The 18,110-nt window shown below is 41.1% G+C and overlaps 2 protein-coding genes across 3 annotated transcripts in view; both read left to right on the top strand.

Moving 5' to 3' along the window:
• Positions 1–3,395, top strand: part of ash1l (ash1 (absent, small, or homeotic)-like) — a 34,590-nt gene extending 31,195 nt beyond the window's left edge. Inside the window, exons 24-25 of one of the 2 annotated variants that reach the window (XM_079999968.1) lie at positions 97–577; positions 1,999–3,395. In XM_079999968.1, coding sequence (XP_079856094.1) covers positions 97–577; positions 1,999–2,090 — 573 coding nt within the window. In that variant the 3' untranslated portion in view covers positions 2,091–3,395. Of the gene's footprint in view, positions 1–96; positions 590–1,998 lie in introns of both variants that reach the window. The other variant, XM_079999967.1, reaches the window with a different exon arrangement.
• Positions 3,396–5,677: 2,282 nt separating this feature from the next.
• On the top strand, positions 5,678–17,619 carry lrrc71 (leucine rich repeat containing 71; the record flags this gene model as incomplete). Its single annotated transcript, XM_080007486.1, has 9 exons — positions 5,678–5,756; positions 7,662–7,785; positions 9,861–10,020; positions 14,460–14,543; positions 14,665–14,739; positions 15,679–15,758; positions 16,647–16,702; positions 17,212–17,303; positions 17,503–17,619. 9 exons carry the CDS (start codon positions 5,678–5,680, stop codon positions 17,617–17,619), a joined length of 867 nt encoding a protein of 288 aa, XP_079863612.1.
• Between the last annotated feature and the right edge of the window lie 491 nt (positions 17,620–18,110).

The following is an 18,110-nucleotide window of genomic DNA, read 5'->3' as shown; positions in this document are numbered from 1 at the left end:
CCAGGTGCTGTAAACGTGTCTGACACAGACAATCTTAGTCATTAGAACGCAAATCAAACACTGGAAGCCACTGAACTACTTTTAACTGTGTTGCAGCCGCACTACGTTCCCGACAACTACAAGAGGAATGGCGGGCGCTCAGCCTGGAAGAACGAACGACCCAAAGGAGCGCTGGGCTGCGAGGACGACGGCTCGCCCTGCGACCGCGGCGGCGACGACTTCCCGCCGGAGGGGGAGGACGGGAGAGGGAGAAGAGCCGAGGACGACATGGACGCTGCCTCGGCCTCGGAGGAAGCCGCGCCCCCGACCGGGAAGCCCCCCCAGAGAGCCGAGCGACAGGGCGAGGGAGAGGAGGACGAGGAGGAGGAGGAGGACGAGGACGAAGGGCGGGAGGCGGCGGAGAAGCGCGCAGAGATAGAGGAGGGTCCGGCCGAGAAGGGAGGAGAGATGCTGGAGCTCCCGTCCTCCTCCGCCTCCTCGCCACTGCACCACCCGGGCCTGGGCCGGAGGGAGGCGCAGAGGGAGCGACTCAACAAGATCCTGCTGGACCTGCTGCACCGTACGCCCAGCAAGAACGGTGAGGGAACAGGTATTGAGGCGGGGTGGGGAGATGTACGGCTGGCTTTTGTTAAGTAATAATGATGATTACGATAATAATAATTTTAATGTATACACCCAGACCACAGAAAACAATGTGCAAATAAATACCTTGACTTTGATACTGGTTCCTAAACAGTTATCAGGTAAACTGACACACAATTAACTAATACAAAGGTTTATTCTTAATGCAACTTTTATGAAATACTGAGCTAAAGGTTAACTATTGCCTCAAAACAAAAACAACTCAAATGTACTCTTAAAATGCCACAGAATTCTTTGATTTTGTTGCAGTACCTTACGATACCAAAAAACTGCTGCATCTCGACACACAGCCCCATAAAAATATAAATATAAATATGAAAGAATAGAGTATGGAGTCTGTTTCAGCCACCTTTATGACTGGACATGTAGACACCCAGGGCTGAGGTAACACCTTTCTGGGCGTCAAAAGCTAAAACCTGAACATGACACCAACAGGCAGGAACCCTGAACACAAGCTGGAGCAGAGCTCTGAAAATAAACTCCTGAAATGGAACCATTTTACACTTGTATGTAGAACTGTTGCTGTGCTTGTGTCAGACACTGCTCTCTATGGAGCAACTCTGCTCTCTATGCCGTTTTAACATTTAATCCATAGGACAAACTAGCCACCTTATATTCTAGTCACTTGTTCCAATTCCAACAGTTACTAGTAACTATTTTAGTCTTACTAGTCAAAATGAATATATTAGGTACTAGTACTAATTAGATACTAGTAACTATTCCAATTGTTACTAGTAACTATTTGGACACTTTTTTCGTTGAATCCGAGCTCCCTGTCTGAGATATAAAATATTTGCCTCCGACTAGTATCTATTCTGTTGTGACTAGTATCTATTGCAGTTTGAATATACTATATAAGTACTAGTACTTATTCATTAGTGACTAGTCCCTTTTCCTGTTGTTACTAGTAACATTTTTATTTTTACAAGTAACATTTTAAATTAAACTATCAACAAGCTGTTATGTCTAGTAATTGCTCATGATGGGTAAAAAATATACATTGTCATTAGTACTAGTAACAGTAAGAAAAGGCACAAGTCACTTATGAATACGTATTAGTACTCAATTAGTAGTAACTAGTAAAATTCCAATAGATACTAATAAAAAATTGCAATATTTAGTAGTAACAATTTGAATAATTAGTGGCATAAAAAATAAACAAGTAGTAGTACCTTATACATTTTGACTAGTAAAACCAAAATAGTTACTAGTAACTGTTGTTATAGCAACTAGTAATTAAAACATAAGTACTAGTAGCGTTTAAAAAGTAACTCGTTTGTCCTATGGATGAAATGTTAAAACGGTTGACATAGCTCCCTCAGCCCCGACATGACCGCCCGTCTCTCCCTCCAACAGCCATCGATGTCACTTATCTCCTGGAGGAGGGCGCCGGCCGCCGGCTTCGGCGACGGACGCTCGGATTCGGCGATTTCGTGGGCAGAAAATAATGTCCCTACGTGCCTGGAATGCACACTACCTGTCACTTTGTGAGCGAGAGGCAGCGAAATGGAGAGACCCGAGGAGGAAGGGCGCGGCGACGTTCTCGGGGGGAAGCGGCGATGAGGGACGATGATGTGTTTTCCAGACCCAGTTCAGGTGTCCCTCTTCCAAAAACCTGTCATCTCAGACTCGGAACGACAGATTGAGGGTTTCACAGCAAAACGGATGGGAGGCTCGTCCGTGCGGCGACCGCAGTTTTCTCGAAAGGGTTCAGGAGTACTCAGGGGGAGAGGACCCAACACTTGTTTTTTATTTTTATTTTTTTTTTGCTTATTTAACTCGTATGATGCAAAGGTGTTTTTTTTTATGAACATAGGAGAAATAACCCATGCACTTAAATGCATAGAACAAACAAACAAAAAGGCAGCCTGCACCGACCGAGGGCTGAATGTGTAGGCATTATCCATACCAACAGGGGTAAATAAATAACAGGGGGGGGCTATTTGTTTTCATGAGCAGACAGTGAAGAAAACCGTGGTACGGGATGGGGTCGCCCGAGCTGGGAACGCTGGAGACGCGCGCCCCCCAGTGGGGAACGCGCGCCACGATGAAACGTAAGCTATGCCAGTGAGCGTCTGGCCGGGGAGTATAATCGGAGGCTTGGGAGGGGGGGAGAGGAGATTTGGTCAACTGCACTTTTGGTACCATGGATGTGGTGAAGCTCCGTCTAATGTATCTACGATGAAAACACACTAACGCAGAAAGGTATTGGATGATGCAGTCTGGAAAAGAAAACGGTTGAGGTGAACATTCTTTTTTCCCCTCCCCTGTTATACTGTAGGATGTCATCGAAGAACAGGGCGTAGACGTGAGTCTGCGTTTTTGTTTTTGTTTTTTGTTTTTTTTTAGGCTAAAGGGAGGCGGGGACGTGTCTCGGGGAGGACTGACGGCGCTCTTTTCGTCGGTGGAGTGTCTTTTGTTTCCCCTTTATTATTTTTTTTTTCCCCCTTTCTTTTCTCGATGTCTCGTGAGGCGGTCTGCTTCGCCCTTCTTGTTGAAGTAACCTGATTCACCAGCTTAACTAAACCAGGCGGTGGAACACCGGCTCTCCTTGTAACGCCTTACAACGCCGTGCTCCCCGACTGCCTTGCGTGAGTGCATGCGCGCATACACACTTATTCAGTGTCTGTGGCGCGCTTGATTTCTTTGGAAGATATACACTTTTTTTTTTTAGGGAGAAAAAAAAACAAGGGCTTGATGGCAATTAACAGTTTTAAGAAAACTATGAAAAACAATACTTAACATGAAATGTATCGTGACGGTCATATTTTCTTATATTCTGTCGGGGTGGGGTGGTTGGGGGGGTTTGGGGTGGTGGGGAGGGTGCACTGTATATCGGGCGGGGGAAGGGATTTTTAGATTTTCTTTTTCCTCTTCTTCAGAATATGTTCCTGGTCACCATGGAGAATGTTTTAAGATCAATTTCAATTGTGATATTCAATGAGATTTCCCACCCCTCGCCCCCCCCCCCCCCCCCCCCCCTTCCCGGATGCCTCTGCTAAGGCTGCGATGTCCTGACGCGATGAACTGACACAGAAGAGACAAGAACGGAAAAAAACAAAAAGATGAGAGAGAGAGAGAGAGAGAGAGAGAGAGAGAGCGAGAGAGAGAGAGAGCGAGAGAGAGAGAGGAAAGCTGTACAGTGCCAAGTTATGTATATACAAACTTTACATGCGGAGCATCTCCAAAAGCAATATCTTGATAATGGATTTTGTGTATTATTGTACTGTACAGGACCCGGCCCTAAATGTATTATTATGATTATTATTATTATTATTATAATGACGACGACGATATTATAATTTCTTCCATTTGTATTACTATAATGAAGCTTACAGGAAACAGGACACAGGAGAGTTTCAGTCAAAATCCCACCGTAACTGTCCTACCCAGATGACATATAAGACTTAAGCTGAGTTTTTGCTGCCTATAAATGAAATTCATCTATGTACTGCATGAACGAGAAGAATGTCAAACGGACACAGAGAGGCATTGGGACACGATAGTGGATTTGCAATGGCATCTATGTCACTGTAAGGAATATTGTTAATAATATAACTTTTTAAGGAGAAATATGCTCCTTGATTATTTTGCTGCAAAGTGTTGAACACTAAAAAAACAAACCAACATAAAAATGTTATGATATTTTTAAAAGGGTGACAGACACAAAGATAAGCTGTCAGCTCGATATCATGTTATTATTTTTATTTTCTATTTTTATTTTTTCCTTTCAAATGAGAAACGGTTCCGTTTTTGTGATAACAGTCATGGTATGATGCTTGTACTTGTATTTGTGTGTTTTGTGTGATGTTTAGTTATTTTTAGACAATCACAAAATAAGATGCAAGCATTGTAAATGGCAGACTGGCAGACATTTTGTGATGTGTACAGTTTGTCAAAAACTTCTTCCACTCGTTAAAAGTTTGTAATTATGATTATAAAGTCATGGAAAATGCTGTTGGTTTTTACTTTTTGTTTTATATTCTATTTGTTTTTTTGTTTGTTTGTTTGTTTTTTTAATAAAAAGCACTACATTATTGTGAACAGATGTATTGGCTGGTTTTGTTTTGTCCATTGACTATTATCGGGTTGTGTCAAAACTGCCACAGGCGTATGGTTCATCCAAGGCTTTAAGGTCGCCCAAATGTTTTGGGATCGTGTATTAAAGGTTAGATCTACTAGCGTCCAGAAATGGAATATAATATTCATTGGTGTATGATCGCATGAAAACAAGACTTGTGTTTCCGTTACCTTCGAATGTTTCCGTTTGTATCTACGTGTGGAGCGGGGCCCCTTCCACGGAGGCCGCCATGTTGCGCCGCCATGCTTGTATAATGGCCCGGAACGGACAAACCAAACACGGAACGTCTCTCGATCGGGACGCGGTGAGACGTCGCGGCCACCGTAGGTGGAAGGGGCGCTTGAGGGTATTCAGTTGGCTGCAATCTGCAACGTCGCCGCTAGATGCCGCTAAAACACACACACTGGTCCCGTAAGCGTTGTAAAAAGGCTTAAATGAGACGTGGGCGGCCTTCTCTTTGTTCATTCGTTCTATTTTAACGTTTAACATTTGCCTATTCCTCCTGTTAACACGTCCGTGTTTCCTCATATCTCTCTTTCTCGCCCGCCAATCAACTCAAAGCTGCGCGCCAATAGAGGCGGGAACTTTCAAACCTGGCCCGGCCATTTTCGGTGACGTCACAGTGACGTCACCCCGTTTCGCCCCCCCCCTCCCCGCCTGCGTGAAACCTGTCGCGCGTTCCGTCACTACGTATATCAGATAGATAAACGCATTTCACGTCATAATACATCATAAATAATGGAACATGTTGAACGAAGTCACAAGTGACGTTTTTTTTTTGTTTTTCTTTTTGTTTTTTTCTTCTAATTTGAACAAACGAGGTGATTTATTTACGCCTCGCGTCACGGTTTCCATGGCAACCGTGCTGTCCTCGTGGGAAAACGCAGCTTCCATTTTATTTTTACACGTTTTTTGCTCTGAACCTTCAGTTAAATTACACTCAGTTCGCCAACGATGTCCAAAAAGCGCACCGAGAGAGGCAGGGAGAAGGACAGGGGCCACGCCGAGGAGGATCATTCCAAAGTAGCCGCAGGTAGCGGAGCCCAAGGGAGGAAGCAGCTTCACATGTGCTGTTTCTATGACCCATATAACCCATTATCTCTGCATTTATTTTATTATTAGGACCGCATGACTCAACCACTACTCTGACAATTGGTAAGTAAAAAAAAAAGAAAATAATAATAATAATTATAATAATAATGAAAATACCACAACTACTACTACTATTATCAATGATAATAATTCTAACAATAATGTAGTTATTGTCATTATTATTGAATTATTATCATTCTAACAATAATGTAGTTATTGTCATTATAATAATAATAATAATAATAATAATAATAATAATAATAATAATAATAATAATAATTAAAATACCGCTACTATTATATTATTATCAATAATAAGAATTATAACAACGATACAGTTATTCTCATTAATAATTATAATTAAAATGAAAATACCACTACTACTACTACTACAACTACTATTATTATTTTCAATAATAATAATTATAAAAATAAGTTAGTTATTGTCATTAATAACATCAAAAAATTAACAATAATAATAATAATAATAATAATGTAATAAATATAATTGCAGGCAGCAATACACAGGGTCCAGTTTTGTCGTTTTAGGTACATAGTACAGTTTCTGTGAAACGCAGCAAAAGTTACCAAAGTAACAAATACAGTGGACTTATGTCTCGACCAATCAATGTGCACTTACGTCACTGCATGTTGCTCTGTTGCTCTTCTGGTGTTCAGTTTAAATATCCCTGAAGGTTTTACAGTTATGATCATCCCTGGATGACTCACGGACACTAAAGAAAAGGTTGGTTCCTCCAATGGTTCTTTGAACATCCCTGCGAAACTGCGAAAACATCTTCTTTGAACGATTTCATTTTCCGGGGTTTTGTGAAACGCAGCAGGAGTTACAGTTTTCAGAGTTTCCTTTAAAGGCAGCACCTGCTCAAGCTGTCTGTCTTGATGTGGTTCTCACAAGAGGCTGGAGGGTAATGTGTTCCGAGAGACGAAGCTTGGACTTATATCACTTCAGATGATGATGTCACAAAGCGGCCCACTCCTGAGACTAATGAAATTACAATATTTTTCAGTAATTTCTGCTCCGTATGTAGATCGATATTAATCAAACTTGAACGACAAGATATCTGAAACGTTCCAACAGACCTCAACCATGTCTACCTACTGCCGTTGTCGTGTGGGCTGGACCCCTAATAATAATGAAAATACTACTACTACTCCTACTATTATTATCCATTATAACAATTATTATAATGATAATATTGTTATTGTCAATTATAATGAAAGAACTACTACAACTATTATTGTCAAAAACAATAATAAATATAGCTGCAGGCAGCAATACACAGGTTCCAGCTTATTTGTTCATACGGATTATAGTTTTCCAAGTTCCCATATAACACACCATCACTTTGTATTGAAACCAATTACATCAGCATTACTAATAAAACAGATTACAATTTTCAGAGTTTCCATTGATTGTTTCCATTGGCTGATGTAATGATGCGGCGACGCTAGTTTTCTGTGTCCCGGTGACACGCACGCGTGTCGTCGGTTTTTCACTAATCCCTGCTCGAATGTTGATGGATTTGGATGAAACATGAACCATGGGATTTCAGCGAATTCCCGGTTCTAACATGACCTCAACCGTGTCCGTAGCTGCGGTGGTCGTCCTGTTATAGACACTTTTAGCCCAAAAAGTACCAAGGAGAAGAAAATAATAATCATACAAACAATAACAATAGGGCTCCATGGAAGCCTTATAATAGTAATTATAATAATTATAATAATAACAACAACAGTCTAGACAGAGTTCATGGTGAAACGAGATTAAAACAAGAATGAAACCTGAGTAAGTAACATATTTTGGGATGCCTTCTCTGTCTCCCAAGATGACTACCATTGCACAGGCAACCTGGAGGCTGATTTTCCAGGACTGTGTGCTCTCCTGGGCATGAAGGAGATTCCAGCGGTTATTGCAAAAAATCCAGCGACTGAAAGCACCATCGGTAAAAAGTGTGACAACTGTGTGTTGTGGAATACACAAATAGGACAAAATGGGATATTGCTGGCTTGTTTTATTGATTATAAGTACACTTGTTTCCTGCTTTTATATGGATGTGTTTGTACTTAACTTCTATCTCATGTTTTGTTTTACATGTTTTTTTTCTGCTTTTCATCAGCAGATAAGTTAATAAGTCATAAGTTAATATTATAGTTGTCATTATTGTAACTTGAGGAGTCACCCGAGCCAAGATGGAGAGTGCAGCGGTGCGCTGTAAGCCCTGTCTCCAGGTGGAGGTGGACAATGGAGATCCCTTCTGCGTCAAGAGCATTAAGGCTTCTGGTGAGAGCAATATGTTTCTAGTATTTAGGGTTGAAATCTTAGCTCTAATGTAGTGGTATCCAAACTTATTTTGCCGATCCCCCCTTTGCCAAAAAGTACAAATAAAAATGTGACGTGACAAATTAGTACTTAAAATATATATTAAAGGCCTACTTTTTATTATTATTTTTCTTTACTTTTCTCACACCCCCTTGCAGTTCCTCCGCGCTCCACCAGGGAGGGCGGGCACTCCGCACAGCTTCGATACTACTGCTCTAATCATTTTGTCTGCATTTTTTAAATCTTCAATAAGCGTTTTTACAAATTGCATTTATGGACCAAGACTGTATTGACATCATGTGCTGACCTTTAAACATATCACAATTGCACAGTCAATGTTTGATATATTGTGGTTATTTCTATGTCATATCGTTGCATTTTCAAATACAATTCATTACTATATTTACTGCCACTGAAATACATAAACATATATATATATATATATATATATATATATATATATATATATATATATATATACTGTACTGTTCATCAAACAATAAGTATGATTCATTATCTGTACAAAAAATATATTTGAACCATGAAAATTGATGTTTTGTCAGTAAAGAAAACAAATAAATAATAAAGTGTTTTATCAATATGCAGGTTGGAAGATGGAAGAGAAGGTTGTACGAGCTCTTTGCAAGGCACTTCCGTCATTGAGCCACCTGCAAAAGCTCCAGTTAGTATTGGCTGTTATTCGCTGCAAAATACATACATAAACAATAATATTTACTATTTAATATTCATATTTACGGCTGTGTTTCAGTTTGTGGCAGACCGGACTGACAGAACAAATGGTAATTTCCTTCAAGAACTCAACGTGTCTGTGCTCCCACCTTAGGTGAATTAATAATTATTTTCTATTTCTCCTTTCAAAAGGCCTTTTAAAGTTATGGTATATGCCAGATAATAAGAAGTACTTCTCGCCATGACAAATATGCAAATAAGTTGTTTAAACAGTGCTTGTATCCCATATTTTTTGGTTTGTTTGGAATTTTTTTATTATTATTAGTATTATTTTTTTATTATTATTATTATTTTTTTTTTATTGTTATTATTATTATTTTCTAACTGTATTATCTTTTACTATAGTACGTTTATTATTTTCTACTATAATTTATGATTTACTATATTATATTAAACTATAGAAATTCAAATACCATAAACATACAATATTATATGGACTCTACTGTGGACATTCCAATATACTGTATACAGTAATATACTATATACTGTAGGTCCTTAATACGTATATAAATACTGTTCATGCTGTTTGTGTGATGCCCATTCCACACTATTGCTATAGTGCTATATACTATATACAATATACTTTATTCTATGTACGATATACATACTAAACTACTGCCATTTGCGACTTCCACTGTTTTTCGCAGCTACAAACAACACCTACATTTCTCCACAGGATTCATAAAACGTCATTTTATCTCATCTTTATCATTTAATTTAATCCATCCATCCTGCTGTGTTTTGCGTCAGGACTGTAGTGTTCGAGGGAAACTGTCTCCCGGGGCAAATCTTCCACCTCCTCATGTCTGAGCCCAGTTCGTAAGTTAACGAAACAGCTTTCCAACTCGTACACACAAGCACACACACAACACGCACGCTCGCGCACGCACTCATGTCCTCTGCACACAAACAAACGCACACGTTTACACGCTCGCTCTTTTTTCGTGTCATCGAGCCTGGCTCACCTGTCGCTGCGGAATAACCGGATTGGAGACGAGGGCGCATGTCTCATCGGGGCGGCGCTGTCCACCCCGGCAACCTCCAACAGGCACCTGGTGTCGCTCAACCTGGCCTTCAATTCCATCTGTGACGTAGGAGCCGCACACATAGCCAAGGTACGTGGTGTGGTGGAGCGAGATACTCAGGGTGCAAAAAATACCCTGACACCAAACGACTGGAGTTAAAGTTGAAGTGCCACAGTGACATTTCTACTGAGGTATAAGTAGAAGAGTACTTTCTCTTAAAAAGTACTTAAAGTATGAAAAGTAAAAGTACTTGTCATATCCAGTACCCTGGATATAACCGATTCTGTAATACTTTGTTGCAGTTCTGCCTACCACATGCCACCCGTGTGGTGTTTTCAGGGACCTCAGGTACAGAGACACAGACGACGGGGTTGTAGACATCAGTTTATTGTAGAGAGGAGGCTAGGTGGAATAAGCCCAGGAGCAGATAGACAAGTGTCATGACAGGGCTCCTCTCCTGAGTGTGTGTGGGGATGGGGGTTTTACCTGTTGCTCATTAGACCAACCAACGAACAACAGTTATGCAGCCACTCTGCTTATAGAGCTTATAGAGCTTGTGCGTAATCACTGGGTGTCATGACATTTCACTGCATATATGCACGACCGTATGTGTATGTATGTGACAAATAATCTCTTGAACTTGAACTTCAATTACCTAGACTCAGGATAGGTGTGGCTGCTCAAACCACACCATCCCCACGCCACATCCCACCCGGCACCAAACTGAGGCCAGGGTGAACACCTGGCCGAAGCCAAGGCCCCCCACCCCCGCTCCCCCACACACACACACACCAAGCAGAGAACAAAAAATAAAAAATAAAATAAAATACAGACTCTGACACAGGGTTACTATACCTAAAAAGGGCAGACTCTAACACAGGGTTGCTATACCTTAAATGAAAAAAACACTGGACTCTGAAACAGGGTTCCCATACCTCAAACCAACAAAAAGTCAAACAAAACTGAACCGGTCCCCTTCCAGGGGACCTGGTTCCCCCGGAACACCACGGTCCATCGGATTCCTGCCCCCAGGGCGACGACACACTACCCCCTACCCCAGGGGCGGGCAAACTTTTTGGCTCAGGGGCCACATTGACTTTTAATATTTGACAGACGGGCCGGGTCAGCACAAGATGCATACATATCAAACATAAACAGAAAAAAAGCATTACAGTGTTAATACACTTACCTTTCAGTGGGAACAGTGTTGTTTGATCACCCATTTTTGCCAGTGCACCGAAGTCTGGTGTTAGTTTTGTTGTGGCAATTCTCAGAACAGATCTGAGGTGTTCATCACTCAACTGGGATCTGTGGGGTGCTTTGCTGGTGTACATCACACTAAAAGTCTGTTCACGCACATACGTAGAGCCAAACAACACCAGCATCCTCTGTGCCATCTTCTGGATGTTTGGAAATTTGGCTGCGCTTAATGAAGCATAAAACTCATCCAGTTAAAGAGAGTTGAACTTCTCCTTTAAGACGGTGTCACACTGGAGATCAATCAGTTCCAACTGCAACTCCTGCAACGCCGTTTCAGGGTCTTGTGAGAAGGGACATGACGCCAGCTGAAGTGACTTGTCAATTTTTCCAAAATCAGAGAACCGACGGCAGAATTCTTCATGCAGGTCATCCAGCGATTTCCTGTATTTTTTCACATGTTGCGGGGCCACCTTTCAACGTAGCCAGTGTGGGGAAACGAGCGAATGACTTGTTTGGCATTTGCTTTGAGAATAAAGCTAGCTTGGTTTTGAAGGCTCTGACGTTTGTAAGCATTTAATGCACAAACTGGTCTTTCCCTTGTAGCTTCACATTCAGCCATTCATGTGTGTCAGTATGTCCACAGCAAAAGCTAAATCACAAATCCAATCTGTGTCACTCAGCTCAGGAAACTTGTCAGCGTTCTCCAGTAGCTCCAAAAATGAGATAATCTCCTGTTTGAGCTCCCACACTCGACATACTTTCCCCAAACCTAACCGGTGGACATTAGAATGGTAAAGCAAGTCCCTGTGATCAGCGTCAGTTTCTTCAAGAAACGTAATAAACTGATGATGGGGAAGTCCCCTCGCTCGAATAAAGTTAACAAGTTTTACAACTGGCTTCACCACGCGGTCAAGCTGCGATACGGATTTACACAGTGCTTCCTGGTGAATTATGCAGTCTAGGAAAATTACCTCCTGCTCAGGGTTGTCCTCTTTCACCCTCTCCTGGATTCTTTTGAGCAGTCCAACGTTTTTTCCCGTCAGATTTGGCGACCCATCTGTGGTAACGTTGGCTAGCGTACTCCAAGGTAGCTTGTGCCTCTTGATGACCGCCGACACACTGTCATACAAGTCCTCTCCCCGTGTTTTCCCTTTTAGGGATTCCATGGCCAAAAACTCCTCCGTTTTCTCAAAGTTGTCATTAATCCCTCTGATAAAAAGCTGAGCGGTGTCCTTTATGTCATTACTTTCGTCCAGTGCCAAAGAATATAATGTAAATGACTCCGCTTTTTTGTTTAGCTTGCTAGCTAGGTCTTCGTCAATTAATTCGACACGGCGAGTCACTGTCCTGCGTGATAAGCTAATTTTTTCAAATTTGTTCTTGCTCTCAGGACACAAGATACCTGCTGTCTCTACCATGCACTCTTTGAGAAACTCCCCTTCAGAGAAATGCTTGCCGGCTTTTGCTAATTTGAACGCCAGCAAATAACTTGCCTTGGTGCTTGATTCTCGGATGGCAGTTTGTCCGATAAAGGTGTTTTGCTGAGCCTGCAAGCCAGCTGCCAACCTCTGAGCGGTAGCCGTCCGTTTTGCGTTGATTGGTTGTTAGCGTAATTAGCTTGCTTGGTAGAAAAGTGACGGCTGATGTTGTATTCCTTTAAAACCGCAATCGTTTCTTGGCAAATAAGACATACAGCCTTTGACCAGACCTAGGTAAAAAAGTATTTAGTTGTCCATTCTTTATTAAACACTCGGCACTCACTGTCGACTTTTCTTTTCTTTGGCCCACTCATTGTTGCAGATGGGTTCAGAGTAGTAGCAGAGTAATAACAGAGAGTAGCTCGGGCTCCGCAAGATCAAGTTACTGCGCCTAACGCGCCACCTGGTGAAACGCCAGGCATTACAGGTCAAGGTGAAATGAATGCAGTCACAATTATGAATTCTGTACCAATCTTCGGCGGGCCGGATTAAAAAGACCAAGGGGCCGGATGTGGCCGGCGGGCCGTAGTTTGCCCACCCCTGCCCTACCCCCTATCTCCCTAGGGGGCGTGGCTGGACCTGGCTGCTGCAAGGCTGCTGGGAGGGGGCTGGGCCCGGCGGTGGCTGCTGGGCAGAGTAGCTGGCTGCCAGTGGTTATACGTGGTGTTTGCTGCGGCTGCTTCTCCCCCGGTCCTCCGCCGCACACCCTGGATGCTGCTGCTGCCGGTCGGGAGAGGGCTGCAGCTGTGTCCCTTCCCCGTGCCGGAGTGTCCCTGTTCAGCTATAAGTGTAGCAGTTTTGCCTACCACCCGCCACCCAAATGGCGTTTCCAGGAGCCTCCGGCACAGAGACACAGACGATGGGGTTTCAGACACACAGTTTATTGTAAGTGGGCAGGATGGAATAAGCCCAGGAGCAGATGGACATGTGTCGTGACAAGGGGTCCTTTCCTGAGTGTGTGTGGGGATGTCGGTTTTACCTGTTGCTTAACAATCAACAGGTATGTAGCCACCCTGATCCTGGGCCCCATATACCTAGACCCAGGACAGGTGTGGCTGCTCAAACCACACCATCCCCACACCACATACTTCATTTACGTTTTCCCACAGATGATCTCAATGCGTATCATGGTTAACAACAAAAGAAGAAAACAGTATAGGTATTGTCATAGTCATTTTAAAAACACATACAAATATAAATCCAGATTTATTTATTTTTAATGTTGGAATTTGTCTTGTCCCTTATCCAATTTTTCATTCTGTTTACTAGTTGTTTTTTTTTTACTTACAATTTTCTTTATTTTATTTTATTTTATTTTTCTTAATTTTATATTATTTTATTTATGCCCAATGTCTGGTTTTAATTTTCTTCAGTTGTGTTTCTTTGATGCTACCTGACTTCTTGTAAAGCACCTTTTAATAGTATGTCGAAGTGCTTTTTGAATAAAGATTTACTTACATATGTCGTTTTTACACCAAAATGAGCGGGTTTGAGAAACCCGGGTCAACCCGCTAAAAATAGGTGATTGACACCTTTCCCATTGCCAGGAGAAATAAGAAATTTTTCCGGTGTGTCACGTTCTGTGTTACCTTTCCCACTAATGACAAATGCCAGATGTCAGCGGGTGTTAAAGAGTTTTTGCCGCAGTGGGAAAGGGGTATAACTTTACCTGTAGAAAAATGACTGTGGATTCATGTCATGGAGTAAAAAGTATCAATATCTGCCTTGAAACGTAATGGAGTAGAAGTCGAAAGTCCCCAAAAGGGAATATACTGAAGTAAGTACAAATACTTAGATACGGTAACAAAGTATTTTTACCTAGTTCATTTAGGGTCCTGTTCCCTCTCGCAGGGTCTGCGTTTGAACCGGGCGTTGCTCTACCTGTCTCTCTCCAACAACAGGATTGGGGACAAAGGAGCGGCCTGTCTGGCCGAGGTGAGTGCTGCTGTTCTCATTATCCATTCAAATCATTTTTACTGTGACTTTGGGCTGTTTCTTCCGACCCCGAAAACCTTCTGACACGTCCTAAAACCTTGTGAGACCTTCTCTCGGTCAGTTCCTGGGTCCGTTTGCGCTCACTCACGAGGAGATCGTGGAGAGGAGGAAAGCGCTCCTGGAAAGAGACCACCCTGTGAGTGTGGACAAACCTAATAGGTTTTTCACACACACGCACACACACACACACACAGCATGCATTATATTCTGTACTCTGTATATTTGTATATATGTTCTGACTATTTCTGTCAAGTATTTTTAGTATTTTTTGCTATTTGTATATACTTGACAATTTAAATGTTTTATTTTATTTTTACTTCACTTTTTATTCTATTTTATTTTTTTATTTTTTTATTCTCCACATTATCGGACTGTCTTATTTTTTTTTTTAATTCTAATCATCTGTAGTGAAATGCAAAAATTTGACGTTTAGTTGCAATGATATAATGTTTGTTTTATTTATGAACCCAATTCACAGATTAAATGTATTGAAAGCAGCGACCTTCACAGTGCAAAGTGGGAGAGAAGGAGGAATTAAATGGTTCAGATCTTGCACAAAGCAAAAGCTTTTATTTTCATAACCTGATGCCGAGCTCTCTCCAATCCAAGGAAACACACAAAAAACTAGAGAAGGCGCCGGTAGTCAGTCCTCCGGGAGCTGTGCCAAAGAGAGACGACCACAAAGTCCAAAAGAAACGTAACCACACCCGTCACCGACTCTTGCAGCTGTTGGCTGACTGTAGTTTTCTGGCTGTTGTCATTTTCTGACTGTTGTTTTCTGTCTGTTGTTGTTTTCAGACTGTTATTTCTGACCGTTGTTGTCTGTTTTTGCTTTCTGTTGTTGTTTTCCGACTGTTGTTTTCTGTTGTCTTTTTCTGTTTTCTCGCTGATGTCCGACTGTTGTTATTTTCTTACAGCTTTTTTCCGACTGTTGATTTCCGTTGTTGTTCTCTTGACTGTTGTTTTCCTGACCGTTGTTTTCTGACTAATGTGCTCTGAAGTTGTATTCTGACTGTTGTTTTCTAACTGTTGTTTTCTGACTGTTGTCCTCTGTTGTATCTTTCCTCCCTGACAGCCGCCGATGGAAAGGGCCACCGTGGAAAAGCAGGGAAGTCCGGGGGAAAAGACAAGCACTCGCCTGTTTCTGATCAGGAGGTACCAATGACTGGGAACGATCAACATTCAACTATTTACAACGGGGTTCCAAAAAAAAAGGCCATAACTTCTTGATCATTAATGTTATATATATTTATTTTTCTGTGCAGGATGAAACATGCGGTTCAGCAAATGAGGTTTGTCATATTCATTTTACTTGTAAATCGTATGTTTACGGCCTTTTGGTTTGTTTTAGTAAACTTTTAGGCTTACATTTTATATTAGACTTTGAACATTTTTTGTTTAGTTTCATTTTTCTGGTTCATTGCTAGATTTATTTCATTATTTCATATTTACATATGAATATTATAAATGCTTCTCGTTTTTATTTTTAAGGTCATTTTTATTTTTTTCTGATACTTTTTAGGTCATATTTGTTGTTCATCGTTTGGTTTATTGTACCTTTTCAAATATTTCCATTTATTGCCATTTCCTTTTTTTAAATTCTACTAAACCTTTCCTCTTGTTTTGATATACGCTGGTGTGACACTGCAATTTCTATCTGTCTATCTGTCTATCTATCTATCTATCTATCTATCTATCTATCTATCTATCTATCTGTCTATCTATCTGTCTGTCTATCTGTCTATCTGTCTATCTATCTGTCTATCTATCTGTCTATCTATCTATCTATCTATCTATCTATCTATCTATCTATCTATCTATCTATCTATCTATCTATCTATCTATCTATCTATCTATCTATCTATCTATCTATCTATCTATCTATCTATCTATCTATCTATCTATCTATCTGTCTGTCTATCTATCTATCTATCTATCTATCTATCTATCTATCTATCTATCTATCTATCTACTGTATCTTAACTAGCTGGGGGATTGGAGAGCATTGGAGAGTCCCTTCCTGGAGCCGTTGGTGCAGCATAGGAACGGCCAGGTGGTTCTGCCGGGAAACTCCTCCCTCATGTATCTGAACCTGTCCGGTATGTCCTTTTACAGAAGTCGGCAATTTCTTACAGTCTGACTCAGTGGACTGGTGAATTACCTGTATATTAGTTATATGTACAGAATATTGATGGGAAATGGTGACGGCGTACTCATAAAAATATCAGACATCATTCAAATCAAATACATGTATTTATAAGGCGGTTGTCATGTGTGTGAGGTCTATACACATCTGTGTGTGTGTGTGTGTGTGTGTGTGTGTGTGTGTGTGTGTGTGTGTGTGTGTGTAGAGAATAAAAACATTTAAAAAGTAAAAAGTGTAGTTAATATTTAATAAAAAATTTAAATTGTCAAATATATACTATTACCAAAAAATGCTACAAATACTTAACAGAAATAGTCAGATATATACAAATATACAGAATAAAGAATAAAATGTTGTGTGTGTGCGTGTGTGCGTGCGTGCGTGCGTGCGCTGCTTTAGACAAAACTAGATTTAACTCAAATGTGTGAATTCCTGTGAGTGATTACTCCTTCCTCTTTGTAGGAAACAGAATATCAGAGCAGTCGCTGCCGTTGTTCCTGTCCTCGCTCCGGACGCAGAGCGAGGGAGGCGGCCTCCGGCGTCTCTATCTGCAGGTCCATACCATGCTCAACACGCTTCTAATCAGGCTTTATTTGTCGCTTTAAATACAAAGAAATGTTATTTTAGGCATTGCCCAGAATGTTTTGAATTAAAAAAAAATCATTGTTGTGCCCGAGGTGCGTATTAACGCCGGGACTATGTAACAATGTGAAAATGATCATAACGTAATCGGGCAATTCCTGTCTTTCTCAGAGAAACCGCTTCCCTCTGGACTGCAAACACTATGTGGAGTTACAGGAGCTCATGGCACCGCGAGATCTACTCCACGACACTACCGCTGTGCACATGGAGGAGGAACAGGGAGCTTAGCTTTTAGGGGAAATGTCAGTTAAGAATGAGAATGAGTCAGTTAATTGTGTCAAACACCTAGATTTCCGACAAGAATTATATTGTATGTCTAATTAGTAAAAGTTTTACTTTTACATATTGATTTACTTTTATTTTTTACTTAAAGTCACTAATAAGTGAAAGTGATAATAATACTTATAATAGTATAAACACTACTTTTATTATTATAATTGTTATTATTGTTGTAGTTATTGTTGTTAGTATTGTTGTTGTTGTCGTCGTTGTCATTTTTACTAATATCGCTGAGATTTGTGTTCTGGTCAAATCCCTTCGAAATGTTCAATTCGTGGTGACACATCTGCCAAATGACGGAGGACTCGTATCCGTGCGTCTGCGAGGGTTTCGTCTGAATGATTTGATACGTTTTGGATTAAAGCTTGAACAAAACAAGCGTCGCCTCTTGAACCGGCGGCCGGGGCGGGTGTCCGTCCTGGAACTACACGCATGGCCGC

The sequence above is a fragment of the Zeus faber genome (assembly GCF_960531495.2).
Source record: "Zeus faber genome assembly, chromosome: 1".
Classification (NCBI taxonomy): Eukaryota; Metazoa; Chordata; class Actinopteri; order Zeiformes; family Zeidae; genus Zeus; species Zeus faber.
The sequence above is the reverse complement of the archived record's forward strand: the minus strand, read 5'-3'. Positions and strand labels throughout refer to the sequence as shown.